This window comes from Schistocerca piceifrons, chromosome 4 (genome assembly GCF_021461385.2).
Source record: "Schistocerca piceifrons isolate TAMUIC-IGC-003096 chromosome 4, iqSchPice1.1, whole genome shotgun sequence".
Taxonomy (NCBI): Eukaryota; Metazoa; Arthropoda; class Insecta; order Orthoptera; family Acrididae; genus Schistocerca; species Schistocerca piceifrons.
Window position 1 is genome coordinate 761,051,319 of NC_060141.1, and position 20,975 is coordinate 761,072,293.

General features: G+C 37.5%; 1 protein-coding gene across 1 annotated transcript in view; it reads right to left on the reverse strand.

Moving 5' to 3' along the window:
• Nucleotides 1-20,975, reverse strand: part of LOC124795391 (chymotrypsin-1-like) — a 191,291-nt gene that overhangs the window by 98,033 nt on the left and 72,283 nt on the right. The window contains exons 4-5 of the mRNA XM_047259403.1: nt 17,306-17,447; nt 11,816-11,929 (exon numbers count right to left, since the gene is read on the reverse strand). Coding sequence (XP_047115359.1) covers nt 11,816-11,929; nt 17,306-17,447 — 256 coding nt within the window. The remainder of the gene's footprint in view (nt 1-11,815; nt 11,930-17,305; nt 17,448-20,975) is intronic.

Sequence of the window (20,975 nt, forward strand, 5' to 3'; positions counted from 1 at the left end):
GCTTCTAAGATAAGTCGTAGGGTCAATCGCCCCACGTGTTCCAACATTTCTACGGAATCCAAACTGATCTTCCCCGAGGTCGGCTTCTATCAGTTTTTCCATTTGTCTGTAAAGAAAACGCGTTAGTATTTTGCAGCTGTGACTTATTAAACTGATAGTTCGGTAATTTTCAAATCTGTCAACACCTGCTTTCTTTGGGATTAAAATTATTATATTCTTCTTAAGTCCAAGGGTATTTCGCCTGTCTCATACATCTTGCTCAACAGATGACAGAGTTTTGTCAGGACTGGCTCTCCCAAGGCCGTCAGTAGTTCCAAAGGAATGTTGTCTACTCCCGGGGCATTGTTTCGACTCAGGTCTTTCAGTGCTCTGTCAAACTCTTCATGCAGTATCGTATGTCCCGTTTCATCTTCATCTACATCCTCTGCCATTTCCATAATATTGTCCTCAAATACATGGCCCTTGTAAAGACCCTCTATATACTCCTTCCACCTTTCTGCTTTCCCTTCTTTGCTTAGAACTGGGTTTCCATCAACGCTCTTGATATTCATATAAGTGGCTCTCTTTTCTCCAAAGGTCTCTTTAATTTTCCTGTAGGCAGTATCTATCTTACCCATAGTGAGATAAGCCTCTACATCCTTACATTTGACCTCTAGCCATCCCTGCTTAGCCATTCTGCACTTCCTGTCGATCTCATTTTTGAGACGTTTGTATTCCTTTTTGCCTGCTTCATTTACTGCATTTTTATATTGTCTCCTTTCATCAATTAAATTCAATATTTCTTCTGTTACCCAAGGATTTCTACTAGCCCTCATCTTTTTACCTACTTGATCCTCTGCTGCCTTCACTACTTCATCCCTCAGAGCTACCCATTCTTCTTCTACTGTCTTTCTTTCCCCCATTCCTGTCAATTGTTGCCTTATGCTCTCCCTGAAACTCTGTACAACCTCTGGTTTAGTCAGGTTACCCTGGTCCCATTTCCTTAAATTCCCACCTTTTTGCAGTTTCTTCAGTTTTAATCTACAGTTCATAACCAATAGATTGTGGTCAGGGTCCACATCTGCCCCTGGAAATGTCTTACAATTTAAAACCTTGTTCCTAAATATCTGTCTTACCATTATATAATCTATCTGATACCTTCTAGTAACTCCAGGATTCTTCCATGTATACAACCTTCTTTTATGATTCTTGAACCAAGTGTTGGCTATGCTTAAGTTATGCTCTGTGCAAAATTCTACCAGACGGCTTCCTCTTTCATTTCTCACCCCCAATCCATATTCACCCACTATGTTTCCTTCTCTTCCTTGTCCTACTTTCGAATTCCAGTCACCCATGACTATTAAATTAGCGTCTCCCTCCACTACCTGAATAATTTCTTTTATCTCATCATACATTTCATCAATTTCTTCATCATCTGCAGAGCTAGTTGGCATATAAACTTGTACTACTGTAGTAGGCATGGGCTTCGTGTCTGTCTTGGCCACAATAATGTGTTCACTATGCTGTCTGTATTAGCTTACCCGCACTTCTATTTTTTTATTCATTATTAAACCTACTCCTGCATTACTCCTATTTGATTTTGTATTTATAACCCTGTATTCACCTGACCAAAAATCTTGTTCCTCCTGCCACCGAATTTCACTAATTCCCACTATATATAACTTTAACCTATCCATTTCCCTTTTCAAATTTTCTAACCTACCTGCCCGATTAAGGAATCTGACGTTCCACTCTCCGATCCGTAGATCGCCAGTTTTCTTTCTCCTGATAACGACGTCCTCCTGAGTAGTCCCCGCCCGGAGATCCAAATGGGGGACTACTTTACCTCCGGAATATTTTACCCAAGAGGACGCCATCATCATTTAACCATACAGTAAAGCTGCATGCCCTTGGGAAAAATTATGGCTATAGTTTCCCCTTGCTTTCAGCCTTTCGCAGTAGCAGCACAGCAAGGCTGTTTTGGTTAGTGTTACAAGGCCAGATCAGTCAATCATCCAGACTGTTGCCCCTGAAACTACTGAAAAGGCTGCTCCCCCTCTTCAGGAAACACACGTTTGTCTGGCCTCTCAACAGATACCCCTCCATTGTGGTTGCACCTACGGTAGGGCCATCTGTATCGCTGAGGCAAGCAAGCCTCCCTACCAACGGCAAGGTCTATGGTTCATGGGGGGGAGAGATTTAGGTCCCAGGTTATAAATTGTAAGACATTTCCAGGGGCAGATGTGGACTCTGACCACAATCTGTTGGTTATGAACTGCAGATTAAAATTGAAGAAACTGCAAAAAGGTGGGAATTTAAGGAGATGAGACCTGGATAAACTGACTAAACCAGAGGTTGTACAGAGTTTTAGGGAGAGCATAAGGGAATGGGGGAGAGAAATACAGTAGAAGACGAATGGGTAGCTTTGAGGGATGAAGTAGTGAAGGCAGCAGAGGATCAAGTAGGTAAAAAGACGAGGGCTAGTAGAAATCCTTGGGTACTGCAGCAGACTACACTGTCAGAAAATACAAATAAATTGTAAACTTATCCTGCTTGGTTTGCTGTAAAAGCTTATTTTAACAGATTTAAAATTGAATGCAAAACAAGCATGTCCAAAATGTGAAGAAACAGTAAGATACTTTGGACGGTTGACTTCAAATGGTCTGTATTATGTCTGGTAATGTGTAATATATAACTAGGTCAGGAGCACCACCTAAATGTGGAGATATTATATGGTAACACGGAATGTTACTCTCTTTGACAGATGGTTTTTTGTGGTGGGTGATTCGATGTTGCCTTCACTATGTTGACGTTTATTCAGGACAATCATGGTTTACTGTTGGACTTTTGTGTGTGGATTCTGCATTACGTTCCAGTGATGGTGGTCTGAAAAGTTTTCCACCTCATGATGTAACTGTATATAGGACATTCATGGTTACCCAATCGGAAGTTGCTACCCATATTGGTGCATCTTATAATTTTCTTATACTTAAACCATTGCACGTAATGATTCGTCGTACATGTAAATTGTCAAAGTATGTTTCGTTGTCTATATATTTAATATAGCAATACCACAGAATAATAAATCAAATTGTGGATCCACAAGAAAAATTGTAATGTATGACTCCTGAAGCAGAAAAAAAAAATAAAAATAAAAATAAACAACCAGAAGACTTAGGGAAATGTGCAGGTGTACACTCTCCTACATTTTTTCACTGCTAGGTCTACCACAGATAATGGTCCATAACAAGCTTGTTCAATGCTTCCATAATATTTCCTGTCTTGTTTGGTACCAAGATGCTGAACAAAATACAGATTTATGTCATTGACAATTACTGCATATCTTTTCAGAGACACTCACGTGTCTTGTTGGCAATGTAGCATTGTAGCTGCAAAGCAGATGACCCTGGCGTCTCCTATGAGGCGCTAGGACCCAGATGAGATGAGGGTTCCTTAAGATTCACATCTGACTTTTGATGTGACAGTTGGCAGCTCAGTTAAAGTACTAGTGAAAAGGATTAAGTCTGAATCATCAGACGGATTTTCATCTCATGTGTGTGTTATTTTACACTTTGGAGTAACCTGTGACACTATCTTCAGTAGCCACAGGCTCCTTTTTTTTAATAACACAACAGTGATAGGTAAGGGAGAAATGGAATTAATAAGATACGGCAGCTGTAGCAAATTTGAAACTATTTCTAAAGAAGCTAACATTTTAGAAAGTTACTGTTGTGGCATAACGACAAGTGCCGGCACAATGATGAAGAATGGAAGAGGAGAGAGGGCTGTGAGATGACATCAGCCAATAGTATGCTGACTAGGATGACACCAAGACAGGGATGACATCCACAAAAAGAGAATATACGTGCCACTCAGCCTGGCAGTGGGCGTAGTGGATGACGAGCTGTCTTACAAACGTTACAGCAGTGACTTATGAACTGAATTGTTTTTCTTGCATTGAACCTGTATATACCAAAGGACGTTGATTATTTGCATGTAACCATTTGCTTGCGACACATCTTTGTGAATACACAGAGTTAAGTGTTGTCAATTTAACATATTGTAATAAACTCCATTAATACTATTTGCTTGAATTGTTGTTTTATATGTGCATATCACTATCCCATGACTTTTGTCACCTCAGTGTATGACTGATCACACCAAAGATACTGTGGTTGTAGTGGGTGGGCCAGGTAATGGTACTGACAGAGATCCTGGTTACAGTATAAAGTGTGACCTGGCAAAGATTGCATCAGCATCAAAACATAGTAGTGTTGAATTTGTATCTGTTTTTGGCCACCATGACTGACCTCATTTGAACTCTTCGGTCAAGAGAATGAATTTGGAATTGGAATGGCTGCTTGTCGCCTGCAGGATCACACATTGATGTGGTTACTGCTGATTCTCTCAATAGGTGGGGTTATACTATGCATGGTCTTCATCTCAACAGGAAGGGGAAGGGTAAACTAGCTGGGAAAATAGCTCAGTCAATGTGAAATGTCAGCTATCTTTATTGCATCAAAATATTTGACGACTGAGAAATAAAATTAATGAATTAATTATCTGCATAGATGAATTAGAGACCTCAAACCCAGCTCATATAATCTGCCTCTCTGAACATCATGTGGCCACTGGTATAGAACTTTTAAGTGTTACAGGATTTAGGTTAGCATATCACTTTTGTAGAGCAGAAATGGAGAAAGGAGGAGTTGCCACATTCATCAGGAACTGTCATAAATTTAAGAACACAGACATTCATAAATTTTGCCTAGAACAGCATATGGAAGCATGTGCAACATAAGGAGAATTTAAAAAAAAATCCTTCATAATATTAAGTGTATATAGAGCACCTACAGGTAACTTTAATCTGTTCATAAACCACCTTGAAGCTGTAATGCCCCATTTAACAACCAAAAACAAAGAAGTAGTGGTTGCTGGTGACCTCAATGAAGATTTCCTTAAAGACTCTCCCAATAAGAATCAATTTGAGTTAGTAACACTATCATTCAATTTAATTCCCACTGTAAAGTTCCCCACTAGGCATGCCAATTGCTCACAAACAGCTATTGGTAATATCCTTATAGAAAAGTCCAATGAACAAAACTATATTACAAAACAAATAGTCAATGGCCTCTCAGACCATGACATGCAGTTCCTTCTGTTAAATGTTAATACCAAATAGGATATAAAATCTGTTAAATCTGAGCTCAAGAGGGTAATCAATAAGCCAAAAATTGATTATTTTAGGACACTCCTCAGAGATATGCACTGGAGTGATGTTAACAGTGCTCATGGCATGAATGAAAAATATAACACTTTCACTAATAAAGTGCTTACCTTATTTGACCACTGTTTTCCCCAAAACTAACCAAGGTTAGAGCAAAGTCTACAAAGAAACCATGGATTACTCAAGGAATCTCATAAAACAAAAAGAAAAGTGTATCTGTTAGTCCGAAACAGTTATGATGGTGATGTCATAGCACATTTCAAGAAATACTGCAAAATATTAAAGACTGTAATACTGACATCAAAGCAAATATATTACAAGGAAAAGATAGTCATATCATATAACAAAACAAATACAATGTGGGATATAGTGAAGGAGGAGACCAGTAGAACCAGACATGAAGAGGGACAAATAGCATTAAGAGTAAACGATACATTGGTGACAGATGTGTATATTGTTTCAGAACTTTTTAACAAACATTTTATAACTGTTACTGAAAATATGGGGTTGTCAGGTTCTGTAAATGGAATACCTCAGACCAGACATTTCAAGTAACCTCTATAATATGAATTTGATCCTCACTGCCCCAACAGAAGTAATGTCCATCATAAAATCTTTAAAATCAAAAACATCTAGTGGGCATGATGAAATATCAACAAAGTTAATGTGATTCTGAGTTACGTAACATATTAAGCTATCTGTGTAACCAGTTCTTTATCAGTGGAATATTTCATGAATGGTTGAAATATGCTGAAGTTAAGCCACTGTTTACGAATGGAGATAAAGAAATAGTCTCTAATTTCCGTTCAATTTCACTTTTTCCAGCATTCCCAAAATTTTAGAAAAGGTAATGTACAATCAGTTTTATAGCCATCTTATCACAAATAATGTACTGTCAAAGTCGCAGTTTGGATTTCTAAAGGGTTCTGATATTGAGAAAGCTATCTGCACTTAGTGAAAATATACTTAATTCATAAGACAAAAATGGCAGGCAACTGGTATATTTTGTGATCTGTCAAAGGCATTTGACTGTGTAAATCACAATATCCTTTTAAGTAAATTAGAATATTATGGTGTAACAGGAAATGCTGCAAAATGGTTCAAATCTTATATCTTGGCAGTAAACAAAGAGTGTTATTAGGAAAGAGACATGTATTAAGCTATCAGGCATCATCCAACTGGGAACTAATTACATGTGGGGTCCCACAAGGTTCCATCTATGGGCCCTTACTTTCTCTTGTGTATATCCATGACCTTTCATCAGTAACATTATCAGATGCTATGTTTGTTTTGTTTTCCAATGATACAAACATTGCAATAAATAGCAAATCAAGTATAGTCTTAGAAAGATTGGCTTATAAAATATTTGTGGACATTATTTGCTGGTTCCTAGCCAATTCTCTGTCACTAAGCTTTGAAAAAACACACTACATGCAGTTCAGAACAAGTAATGGGGTGTCCCACTAGTATATGCGTAATGTACAATGACAAGCAGGTAGAAGAAGTGGACAGTGTTAAATTCTTGGGATTACAGCTTGATAATAAATTCAACTGAGAGGAGCACACTGCAGAACTGCTGAAGCATCTTAACAAATCTCTATTTGCAATGCAAATTGTGTCAGACATAGGGGATATAAAAGTAAAAAAGCTGGAAACTATGCTTACTTCCATTCCATAATGTCATACGGGATTATTTTCTGGGGCAATTCATCATGCCAAGCTAAAGTTTTCCTGGCACAAAAACATGCAATAAGAGTTATATGTGGTGTGAACTCAAGAACATCCTGCAGAAGCCTGTTCAGAGAACTAGGGGTTATAACTACTGATTCCCAATATAATGAAATTTGTCATTAAAAATATATCACTTTTTCAAACCAACAGCTCAAATCAGGGAATCAATACTAGAAATTTGATTCTTTCATATTGCGTTCAATAAAAAATAAATAAATAAATAAAAAAAAGACTTCATTCCACTTGGGACCTGTGGAAGGTACATTAGCCTATTTGTTTCACTTGTAAATATTTGTCATGTATTATTGTTTTTCTGACATGTTCTCCATCCTGGAGGACCTCCTCAGTTACAGATTGATTGGAATGAAAGTAAACCTAATCTAATCTAATCTCTAATCTATCAATTCGAGAAAACAGCTTCCTAGGCACCCTACATTACATGAGTGGGCATGATACTACAGTGACGATCAAAACGAAATGTAAGCATGCTGAAAGATTTTCACTGCTGTAGAGCATAAATTTTTTCAGCTGCTAGTTGCTCTGTACAGCGATTCAAAAACAAAGAACGATTTCTGATGGAGGGCCTGATGACAGCAAGCCCTAGGATAAAACTCTCTGTGTGGTAACAATGCATTTCTGGAAATAGACTATTTGGTTGAGACATACACAACTGTTGCCTGTGATAATGTTTAAAATGCATGCTGGCATTGGAATCTGCACAATGCAGAAGAATCCTAAAAATGTATATTTGCCAGCTTCAGATAACATGAGTTTTATGTCAGATAAGGGGCAGGAATGATTTGTATGTTTCAAGGAAAATTCATATGCCTGTGAAAACTTTCAAGTCTGCTAGAATCCAGAACACAATAAAATCCATTCATTATTAGTTTACTATCATTACTGTCATTATCATTATTCCTTTGCTCACAAGAACTTTTGTATCCCTATTTTGTGCTAATGCGGTTAAGGCCAACCCAAGAAAACAGGGTTGCATATAGGGAAAAGAAAAAAACATACACCAAATTAATAAAAGAAACTAAATTGACATATTATGAAAACAAGATGGCAACCTTAACAAATATCACTAAAACGATATGGTCTCTCATAAATGAAGAGAGGAAAGGCATGGGTGTGTAAAACACTGATAACATAAAACTTGAGGTAAATGAGAGGGAACTCAGGGATGCACAAAAGTCAGCAATACTTTAAACAGACATTATATTGAAGTTGTGGAAAATTAATAACTTAAAATAATACTTCCAAAATAAACACAATAAACATTCCATATGAGACAAAATGCTTATTCCTGACTCCAACCAATGAATCACAAATTGTAAAAATAATACATAGTCTAAAAACAAAAAGCACTGAGGGTCTAGATGGTATATCCACTAAACTAATTAAATGCTGTTTACAGCAGGTAGTAAAGCCATTAGCGCACCTAATAAACTTATCCATAGAGAAAGGAATATTTCCAGTGTGCCTGAAAAAGAGTAGAGTAATTCCTATATGTAAAGGAGGCTGCAAAAAGACCCAGGAAATTACAGACCTATAACTATTGCATCTGTACTCTCTAAAGCAATAGAAACCATAATAAAAGACAGAATATAAGATTTTTCACAAACATGCAATATTTTCAATGATGAACAACATGGATTCAGAAATGGTAAATCTACCAAAACAGCAATAGCTGAATTCGTAAGGAGAGACATTCTATGCTTTATGTGAGCCACAACTGTTCTTATATTTTATGATGCTTTATTTGGTGCAGCGACCGATTATGTGGTATTAGAGTGATGCTCAGGGTGGTGTGGGTTGTAAGTTCGAATTGTGAAGGGTGCAAGGGCACTCAAAGTTCTTCTTTTTCCATTTTATTTCACTGAGTCAAAAATTTCTAGAAGAAATCCTTTAACAAAATTGAAAGAAAAGCTTTACACATTAATCCTTTCACACTCTAGACTCTTTAAACTGTTTTAATGGCCATAGATGTATCTTTCCGGAATATCAAGCTCCATCAGTATACTGATGCCACTGATGCTAATCAACTGTCAATGATGCTAGTTAGAGTTTTGTTCATCACATAAAACCCACATATCAAGGGGAATAGTTTTAAAGTGAACTTCCAAATTAATATAGTTCCTCTGTGCTAAGTTTTTGTAGTAGCTGTGAGACATATGCTGACACTGGCATTAGCAACTTTTTCTCATTCTTCATGGCTTCGAATATTGGCAGATTTGTTGGTTTAAATCTAACTGAATATCTTAAACGTCACTTTCGATTAGTGTTAAGTTCTCCATGAGTCCACCTGTGGTCCTCAAAATCTTCAGTGTGTCTGCATTGCTATAGATCATGTGCTGTACAGTATATGCAGAGTTTATCACATACATTTAATGTAAGGAATCAAACAACGATGATAAAATGCTGCGCACCACCACTACTCACTATGGCTTGACAGGAATAGATGAATTCCTGACAAAATAATTGCATGAAGAAATGCCTCTAAGGAAAAAAAGTGACATATAAAGAACTAATATCATTAAACAATCTTGTGAGGTATTTTAATTAAATCACAAACTATAAAAATTATTTTGTGCCATACTCATGTCTTGCAAATTAGCGTAACAGAAATGTTGTCATATTAAAACAGATCATTTGCCTATGTTGGTATTGAGTGTGGAATGAGTCATAGATTTTTCTGTGGAGCATCACTCAACAACTGTAAAGCATGTTACACTCTCCAAAGTGATGAGCAATAGCAGGTGCCTTTCACAAGGGGCAAAGCAGTGCAGTGCCACTGCAGCAACCACTGGCAATAGCTAATGAATGAATCCCAGACAGCACTGATACACATAGTGTTTGGAGGCAGACAGTTTGCAAAGCAATCTGTCACAAAACTGTCACAACTGTTATTACCATGGGTCAGAGTTTGAAATACATTGTAAATGCATTATGATTTCACTCATGACATAAACATTCAGTCATGACATAAACATTCAGACAAAAAACACTATAAAATTTTAAGCAGCAAGTGATCTCAGTCACCAGGCCTCACATTCACACACCATGTGCTTTACCGCTAAACAATGGCCACAGCCATTACAAATTCAAATTGGAGACAAGACTTCCTCCAAGAAGTGCTGGGACCTACAGTGTTGCCAGATTATGCAGATGGCTGGACTTAGAATATTTAACAGTGTCACCAGGGTATTTGTACCAACTCACAATCTGCACGGACTAAGGGTCGGTGGCAGCCTGGCCATTGGCCTGGTTATATGTCCAAGAGTGTAGTAGACAGCAGTCTAATTTAGCTCTTAAAAATACCTTGCTGTAATATTTTGTGCTTCCACCTGAGTTGCACCTACATACAATTATTGAAAGTGAAATGTGTATCAGTGGTTCCCCTCCTCAAATACTTTGATCATTGTGCTCATTGGCTGGCAATGAAGTATCATCAGAACAATCACTGCAGGTCTTTCAGCTACATAGACTGCCTGAAAATATTAGAATGATTATGTCACTTTTGTGGACCTTCCAACAGATTATCTGGTGTGAAAAACAGAGGTCACTGCTGTTGCTTGTAAGGATGGCAATTTGTGTGTGTTGATTAGAGAGGTTATGGTGGGAGGATTTTAATTGCACATTCCTACACTTTCCATGCCAGGCAGTCCAGAACTGGACTTTGCTCCACCACACCAGCTGTCAGCGAAATGGTCACTGAACTTGTGAGGATGAATGTCAAGCTGGAGAAACATACAGATGATAGAACACTTTGTGCTCCCTGCAGTTCTAAATGAGATATCTCCAACTATTGTTGGTATCACAGACACTTTAGTGACACTGCCAGGCAATGCACAAACCCATGTCATTACCCAAACTCCAAAAATGGACAACAGTAGCTGCATATGCTCATCAAAGGAAGAATAAGCACTTTACTTGCTGTAAAAACACCACAGTATCAATAGTTACCAGCTATGGACAGCTTTTTGTACAAGACAACACAAGTGGGCATTTTCTGATCATCACAGGATTGAAAATCATTGTATATCCTAAGGGCCCATATGAATGCCATATGTCTTCATCACTTCCACAATTGCCACACTGGGACAGAAGACATTTACGTCAGATTTTGACAGAGACTTACCCCCAACTTCTCAGTTAATATTATTGTTTTTACAGATCTTACTCTGTCCACCACAACTAGTAGTCATCATGGTGCCTACAGCCTGCAGATGGTCTAAATTGTGGAATGAAACCTGCTGCCAACCATAGTAAATATCTAAAGTGAACAAGATTGTCTTACTGAATTTTAAATTTTAAAGCTCATTAAATGAAATGATCACACAGGCTCAGTTGAAGGTAAAGCAGGTGGCAAACTTTGGTTCACTGGTCAGATACTGGGAAAACGCAGATGGTCTACAAAAGGTACTACTTACAATAAACCAGTGTGTCCCATCTTAGAATACTGTCCAAGTGTGTGCAACCCATACCAAACAGGACTAACGCGGGATACTGAACATGTACAAAGAAGGGCAGCACATATAATCACAGCTTTGTCTGAATCATGGGAGAGCACCACAGGAATATTAAAAACATCTGAATTGGCAGATGTCTTGAAGATAGTTGCATGTTACCCCTTGAAAGCCTACCTAGGAATTTTGAAGGACCAGTATTAAGTGAGGAATCTATGAACATATTACTGCCCTCTATGTATCACTCCTGGAGGTACTACAAAGACAAGATTAGACTAATTACAATATGCACATAGGCTGTCATTCTTTTTTTGAGAAGCAACTACAATATGTTGTACAATGGGAAGTATCCTCTGCTGTACACTTCCTAGTGGTTTACTGTGTTTAGATGTATACATAATTTACTTACATGAGATTTCCCCCATCCAATGAGTGTAGCAGATGTGCCCACAGATGTCATCTGGAATTCCATTGGAAGTGTTGTTGGTTGTATCCTTTGGCCAAGCGAAAGTGGTTCAGACAACTACCAAGTAAAGGAAATGAATATTAACATTTATATGAATAAAAGAATTTAGAAGAATATAAAAAATTAAATTAATAACATTGAATGCCATGCTACCATTGTAACTCAAATTTCAGTGTTAAGACATTAATTATGTTTGAATAAGGTAGAATTCTATAAGTAAATAATACATTTTGTGATCCAACAATATTTGTCATCACTTAAATTCTGTATACTTCATATCATAATAAGTTATTGTAGGAATGTGTATCATTGGCTGACTGAAAAAATGGATGCGGTAAGAGTAATTTGGCATTGCCACAAATGTCTTGTGGTAATATTGCAACAGCACATTTATAAAGCTGCAGCAACAGTATGTTAACCTTGCACATTTAAAGACTCAGGTTTTCTTCACAATTATTCAGGATGTGAATATCAGTGAAGTCATCTTGTTGCCTTGATGGACATGAGAAATGAGTCATGTGGAAACTGGTACTCCTATAATGCTTTGTTGAACAGCCATGAAACTCCTTTTCTTTTTGTTTTTCAAAAATAATGTGCTCTGTTCTTTGTGTCATCAGTCTTCTGACTGGTCTGATGCTGCCTATCATGGATTTCTGTCCTATGCCAACCTCTTCAACTCAGAGTAGCACTTGCACCAAACTTCCTGAACTATTAAATGATAATTAACTGAAACCCTCAGCTGCCGACAGGTGTTGTTGATAAGCCTCAATGGGGACAGCTGAAAATGTGTGCCCTGACTGGGACTCAAACCTGGGATCTCCTGCTTACATGGCAGACGCTCTATCCATCTGAGCCACCGAGGACACAGATGAATAGCATGACTTCATGGAATCGTCACCTTAGTGTGCCCGAGTAATGAGTGAATGAGCAAATATCTATTAGGAACATTACGTATGTAGATTGTGGACAGTCGAGAATGTGAGTCTCACGGGTAAGGGGTAAGGGACAAGGGGTAAGTCCCTGCAGTCACACTATTCATCTGTGTCCTGTCACAGCTGTCACAGTGAAATATCATGTAAGTTGAGGATTTAATACAGATTCACAGTATTGTTCATTTTACTTATCCTTCTTAATTAAATTTATCTTTATACTGATGCTAAACAAGAAATGATCCAACAGACTCTGAAACACTTGCAGTTAATGTTCCGATGCGCTAATCTAAACAAAGAACACCATTGTTTCACAAAGTTAAGTAAGTAACTGTCACATGAAGAGGACTAACAGATAAAAGAGGGGGTGCTCATAAGATTGCAAAGTATGAAACTAAAAGAAAGCATGTGGTAAAATTCTTATCAAAACCGAAAGCCTCTGAAAGTCATTACAGTAGGAACAAAAGCCAAAAACTGTATCTCTCATGTGAATAAAATGTAAACAAGCTTTTAAAATTATACAGCAACTCAGCAGCAACTGATCTCAAAGTTAAAAAAATCATTCTTCATCAGAATTTTCAGTTGCAAATTCAATTTGGGTTTTGTCTCCCCAGCGAGTGACAGATGCATATATTGCCTTAGAAAGCAGCATGAAATTCAAAGTGCTGTAGATAAAAATCAAAAGAAGAAGTTAGTGACTGAACTTCATGCTCATAGGCTGAAAGCTAAGCTGTTCATAAATTAATGAAGCAGTCACCACATGGAAGGGAAATCTTTGCATTTGACTTTCAGCCTCTGCCAAAACTGAATTTGGAGAGGCATATTATGCCCAACAAATTCCATTTTATAGCTTCTGTGTAACAAATGTAGAAACCACACACCCTGTTTTCTATGTGGGGAATGAAGCTCAGGTTGGAAGAGGGCCACAAGAAATTGCATCAGTCATCACAGATTTTCTTTCTAAAACATCCTTTGACCAGACTACCACATCTCTTAGATTTTTTGCTGATGGCTGTGGTGGCCAGAATAAAAATCAACATCTGATTCATGCTATTGCATTCTGGTTACTGAAAAGTTCTCCATTACATATAAGGGATGCGTATCTATATTTTCCACTTCAAGGGGGTTCTTTTTTCGCTGCAGACAGGGTCTTTGGATGAGTTGAGAGAATAGTGCACCAAATTCCAGAAATTTTGAATCCAGAGAAGTGTATACAGACCTATGATGAAGTTGCGGTGACATGGGTAATTGGAAAAGACTGAAAGCTTAAGAACTAGAAAGAACTCTCAAAGGAATGAAAAAAGATAGATGGTATCAATGAAGTAAAAAGAATAATTTTGAAAAAGTCAAAACTGAAGAGTGTCAGTGATCAGGATGTAAAATTTAAAACAGAAATTCATTATTACTTTGGTAACCCTTCTAAATCTTTCACAACATTGGTAAAATGTGGACATAAGATGTTCTCTGCTACTGAAAGACCTATACTAGCATTGTCGAACATGACAAAGGAAGAGAAAAAGGATGATGTGAGGTAACTGCTCACTTTAAGATCAGCACACAGTGGAAAGAAGAAGATCAACTTAATATTTTTTAATGGACTTTAGAGGTTCCATGCAGCAGCTTCATTCCAGAAGGTATTGAATGTGACTGTTTACATGAAGAACCAGGAGTGGACAAAATTTAGTTTATTCTGCCTGTAACAAACTATTGTGTTGAACACTTTTTAATGTAATTTAAAGCTTTGTTGTATTCCTTCAAGTAAATATTAATGTTATATTGTTCTAAGTTTTATAATCAATGTAAAGCAACTGAAAATTATGCAAGTTAATAATTATTTTTGGGTATTAAAGTTTGTGTGACTTAATGAAGATTTAATACTGAAAAGCCATCAAAATATACGATGTCCTAGGTGACCAATCAAAACATATATTGATTTTATAGCCATCCTAATCAAATTTTGATCAGTTGCAAAGTGGGATTGAATTCAATAACACAATGTGGAATTAATTGTGAAAACAGCATTATGTTTCATTGAATCATTTAGTAGATATCAGTTTTTCACCTTTCCTGAAAAATTTGAATTAACTGACATTATTCATTTTGATTATTTGCTCATCATATGTGGATCACTGAGGACACTTCTGGGGACAATACCACTCACTACAAGTCTTGCTGTTTTTAGAGGCAACTAGCAGATACAATCAAGGTTTTCATTTCACTAATGATTTCCCCTTCAGTGTTTGCTTATAAGAATTCATAAATATGTGGATGAAGAGACCTTTCATATTCTTCCAATATGTGGCTGCTGAACCATCCTGTGAGCCATATATGTTGAATTCTTTGTTCAACTGGTGGATCCTTATTTGGTGGGTGAATTGTAGGATTTGACATCACATTTTGAGCAGTGTATCACCTACAAAAAGGAATTCACTTTTTTCATTCTGTTTTTTTATTAGTGAGATGCTATGTTTTCTATTTGGATTACATAGTTTCCGTGCTTTATGATGTATAAGAGTGGATTCAATTTTTACTTTGATTTTTGTAGATGTTACCACAATTAAGCCTCATAGCATAACCAGTGCTAGGCAAAGACAATATAATTGTGTATTTTTATCTCATTCCATGTCTATGTTTCTGTGACATCAAAATCTGTGGCCTTAAGTTTCACTAAAAATATTCCTAGAAACAGAACAGGAGTAAAATACATGCATGTGAACAGTGTTTTGCCTTAGATGAATTTACATTTGAAATTTGAGTAGAACGGATATACACTTGTGACACTCATACCTTTTGCTTTCTACACACTGTGTAGTATATTGATAGTACGGGTCATCACAATTTACAGAACATGATGTGTGAACTTACTTGAGTTCCACAGCAATCTCACATTGTGCTAGTCATGTCATATGCACATCTAACTAACAGCATCCTCACAAGGGAACCTCCCCATCGCACCCCCCTCAGATTTAGTTATAAGTTGGCACAGTGGATAGCCCTTGAAAAACTGAATGCAGATCAATCGAGAAAACAGGAAGAAGTTGTGTGGAACTATGAAAAAAATAAGCAAAATATACAAACTGAGTAGTCCATGGAAAAGATAAGCAACATCAAGGGTAAAGTAAGGCAAGGAGTGGTCCCATGGTTAGTGTGAGCAGCTGCTGAAGTAGAGGTCCTTGGTTCAAGTCTATCGTCGGGTGAGAATTTTACTTTCTTTATTTTTGCAAAGTTATGATCTGTACGTTTGTTCGTTGACGTCTCTGTTCACTGTAATAAGTTTTGTGTCTGTGTTTTGCGACCGCACCGCAAAGGACGTGTCTCTCCAATGGGAAACGAAAACATTTGATCGCAAGGTCACAGGTCAACCGATTCCCCCATGGGAAAACACGTGCGATGTGTTCTATACGACACTGGTAACGGCATGTGCATCACATGACAGGAATATGTTGTCGACCCACCTAACTTGTACACTTGGCGAATGGGGAAAAGATTCTTCTACCTTGCCCGATTTAGGTTTTCTTGTGAATGTGATAATCACTCCCAAAAAAGTGATGAAAACATAAGAGTGTGTCACATAAACTGCAACAAATGAATGCAACAGTTTCACAATCGCACAGTTTTCCCTGTGCTCTGTCAAAACGTATGTTTTTAACGTTTTCAAATATTTCCGTTTGTAGACCATCAAATCCTGCATATGTCCAAGCAAATCTGAACATGTCCTGGAATTTTGGAGAGCGAAGTTGATTACGTGTGAGTGCCTGAACTTTGATAATTGACACACGATCACGTAAACAATACTGCTCTGTGTACCTGTGCAGCTTTGCAAAATAATTGTCTCAAAATTAAAATTTTAACTCGAGGGATGACTTGAACCAACGACTTCTCGCTCCGCTGCTGCTCGCGCTAACCACATGACCACGGCGCTCTTGAGCTCACAGTATCCTTGTGTTGCATATCTTGCTCATGGACTACTCAATTTGTATATTTTGTTTATTTTTTTCATTGTTCCACACAACTTCTTCCTGTTTCCTCGATTGATCTGTGTTCAGTTTGTCAAGGCCTATCAACTGTGCCAACTTATAACTAAATCTGAGGGGGGTGCGATGGGGAGATTCCCTTGTCAGTAGTTGGTTTAACATACTCTAGTCTTTGTATGCCTCTACAGCTGTTTGCTGTATAATCTCTTACAGCCAAATAAATAACCCTGAGTGCCTTGTCACATATTACATATTACATTACTCTTTTAATCCTTCAAACAAACGATTTCCATAGATTCTTGCCTTATCTGTTCTGTTAGATATAATTTCTTTCTACCACACATTTTAATATTGTTCTGTAACCAAATATTTCAGACAAAACTGCTACCAACCTGTGTTTATTTTCACTCTATATTACTGGAACAATGTGTAAGCTACACTGTAACTCATAACCCTGTATCTTGATTTAATTTACTAATGATATGTTCAGTGTGCAACAGAATTGAGATGTAGAAAGTTATTCATTTTACCTTCAAGACTGCAATGTCATTAACTAAGAGTTTTTGGTTGTAATCTTCATGAAGAATGGCTTCGGAGATTGGTATAAGTGGCACTGAGTCATCATACAGTTGAATGGAACCAGCAAACACACTCAGCCATGCTAAGTTTTTTCTGCAAATAGATTGATAAAACATTCTGAAATGAAAGTAATATGATTTTCTATGTTGGTTGAGTCTCCAAAGAGTTGTCTGAGACACTTTCTCTTACATTTATGGTTATATTTTCAGTTTCTTTTTGGGATTTATAGGTTGGGTAGACATAAACAAAGACTGTTAAGAGTGTTTTATGTGACACTTGGTGTCAATGGAAATCTGTCATTTTGTTTATGTATCCAATGAATAGAGTGTATAATAATTAATCTGGCACAGTATTCACTCCAAAGATCGGTGTTGAGGATGACAGCAAACCATTTAGGATAATCAAAATTTGCACCAATGCAAGTGTCCTACATGACAAAATTGTGAAAACAGTATAACATGACACTGATATACTCAGTCAATGCAGAAAATAGCAATGTTTCTACATGTTTTGCAATCATCCTTGATAAACATTATTACATCACACATCAAAAAATAAAATTGAAAGTATTTTCATATGTAGTTTCACTGCCTGATGCCACTATGTAAACAGAATAGGCAATGCAGTGTTATTGTTGACCACTGTGGCACCATTACCCAGACAGCACTTATCATCAGGAGAACCCTCTGATGGCTCAGCCAGTATCCAACACGTAAGCTGTTACAGAGCTGGTCTGAATCAGTTATGACATGATCTATGGTGTGCACGGTGTGAGTGCTCTGGCTTGGCTAAGGTGTTTATATTGCGGACACTGCATGTCACAGGTGGAAATTTTTTACAGCATGGACTGAACTTTGCTTTGAAATGTGGACATAAGATTGCTCGCAGTTTATGCAAGAAGCATCATGTATATACCTCTAGTGAATAAACTGGGGCAAACCTGTGCTGGTTCTGTGCACAAATTGCTTAAACAAAGTCAGAATTTACAGAGAAAAAGTTTATGACAACTCTTTGGAGATCACCTGATGTTGTGAAGTAAATTTATGCTAACAACACAGATTTTTCTAATTTTCAAAATTAACATTGTTATTAGTTGATGATGAGATTCCAGTTAAGTCAGGAAAAACATAAATATTCTCATTGTTGACTGAAAGATGTTAGTCTGAATGTGTTGTTGTTGTTGTTGTTGTGGTCTTCAGTCCTGAGTCTGGTTTGATGCAGCTCTCCATGCTACTCTATCCTGTGCAAGCTTCTTCATCTCCCAGTACCTACTGCAATCTACATCCTTCTGAATCTGCTTAGTGTATTCATCTCTTGGTCTCCCTCTACGATTTTTACCCTCCACGCTGCCCTCCAATACTAAATTGGTGATCCCTTGATGCCTCAGAACATGTCCTACCAACCGATCCCGTCTTCTGGTCAAGTTGTGCCACAAACTTCTCTTCTCCCCAATCCTGTTCAATACTTCCTCATTAGTTATGTGATCTACCCATCTAATCTTAAGCATTCTTCTGTAGCACCACATTTCGAATGCTTCTATTCTCTTCTTGTCCAAACTATTTATTGTCCATGTTTCACTTCCATACATGGCTACACTCCATACAAATACTTTCAGAAGTGACTTCCTGACACTTAAATCTATACTCTATGTTAACAAATTTCTCTTCTTCAGAAAAGCTATCCCTGCCATTGCCAGTCTACATTTTATATCCTCTCTACTTCGACCATCATCAGTTATTTTGCTCCCCAAATAGTAAAACTCCTTTACTACTTTAAGTGTCTCATTTCCTAATCTAATTCCTTCAGCATCACCCGACTTAATTCGACTACATTCCATTATCCTCATTTTGCTTTTGTTGACGTTCATCTTACATCCTCCTTTCAAGACACTGTCCATTCCATTCAACTGCTCTTCCAAGTCCTTTGCTGTCTCTGACAGAATTACAATGTCATCGGCGAACCTCAAAGTTTTTATTTCTTCTCCATGGATTTTAATACCTACTCTGAATTTTTCTTTTGTTTCCTTTACTGCTTGCTCAATATACAGATTGAACAACATCGGGGAGAGGCTACAACCCTGTCTTACTCCCTTCCCAACCACTGCTTCCCTTTCATGTCCCTCGACTCTTATAACTGCCATCTGGTTTCTGTACAAATTGTAAATAGCCTTTCGCTCCCTGTATTTTACCCCTGCCACCTTTAGAATTTGAAAGAGAGTATTCCAGTCAACATTGTCAAAAGCTTTCTCTAAGTCTACAAATGCTAGGAACGTAGGTTTGCCTTTCCTTAATCTTTCTTCTAAGATAAGTCGTAAGGTAAGTATTGCCTCACGTGTTCCAGTGTTTCTACGGAATCCAAACTGATCTTCCCCAAGGTTGGCTTCTACTAGTTTTTCCATTCGTCTGTAAAGAATTCGTGTTAGTATTTTGCAGCTGTGACTTATTAAACTGATAGTTCGGTAATTTTCACATCTGCCAACACCTGCTTTCTTTGGGATTGGAATTATTATATTCTTCTTGAAGTGTGAGGGTATTTCGCCTGTTTCATACATCTTGCTCACCAGATGGTAGAGTTTTATCAGGACTGGCTCTCCCAAGGCCGTCAGTAGTTCCAATGGAATGTTGTCTACTCCGGGGGCCTTGTTTCGACTCAGGTCTTTCAGTGCTCTGTCAAACTCTTCATGCAGTATCGTATCTCCCATTTCATCTTCATCTACATCCTCTTCCATTTCTATAATATTGTCCTCAAGCACATCGCCCTTGCATAGACCCTCTATATACTCCTTCCACCTTTCTGCCTTCCCTTCTTTGCTTAGAACTGGGTTTCCATCTGAACTCTTGATATTCATACAAGTCGTTCTCTTATCTCCAAAGGTCTCTTTAATTTTCCTGTAGGCAGTATCTATCTTACCCCTAGTGAGATAAGCCTCTACATCCTTACATTTGTCCTCTAGCCATCCCTGCTTAGCCATTTTGCACTTCCTGTCGATCTCATTTTTGAGACGTTTGTATGCCTTTTTGCCTGCTTCATTTACTGCATTTTTATATTTTCTCCTTTCATCAATTAAATTCAATATTTCTTCTGTTACCCAAGGATTTCTACCAGCCCTCGTCTTTTTACCTACTTGATCCTCTGCTGCCTTCACTGCTTCATCCTTCAAAGCTACCCATTCTTCTTCTACTGTATTTCTTTCCCCCATTCCTGTCAATTGCTCCCTTATGCTCTCCCTGAAACTCTGTACAACGTCTGGTTGTTTCAGTTTATCCAGGTCCCATCTCCTTAAATTCCCACCTTTTTGCAGTTTCTTCAGTTTTAATCTACAGGTCATAACCAATAGATTGTGGTCAGAGTCCACATCTGCCCCTGGAAATGTCTTACAATTTAAACCTAGTTCCTAAATCTCTGTCTTACCATTATATAATCTATCTGATACCTTTTAGTATCTCCAGGGTTCTTCCATGTATACAACCTTCTTTAGTCTGAATACAGTGCATTAAAAATGTACTTCATTCTACATCTGAAATTAAATACTTAGATCTTACTTTTAAACTCTTCATAGCTTTCAACATGAACATATCATTTACAATAAATTCTTAATGTAATCTTTTCAGTCTCTATAAA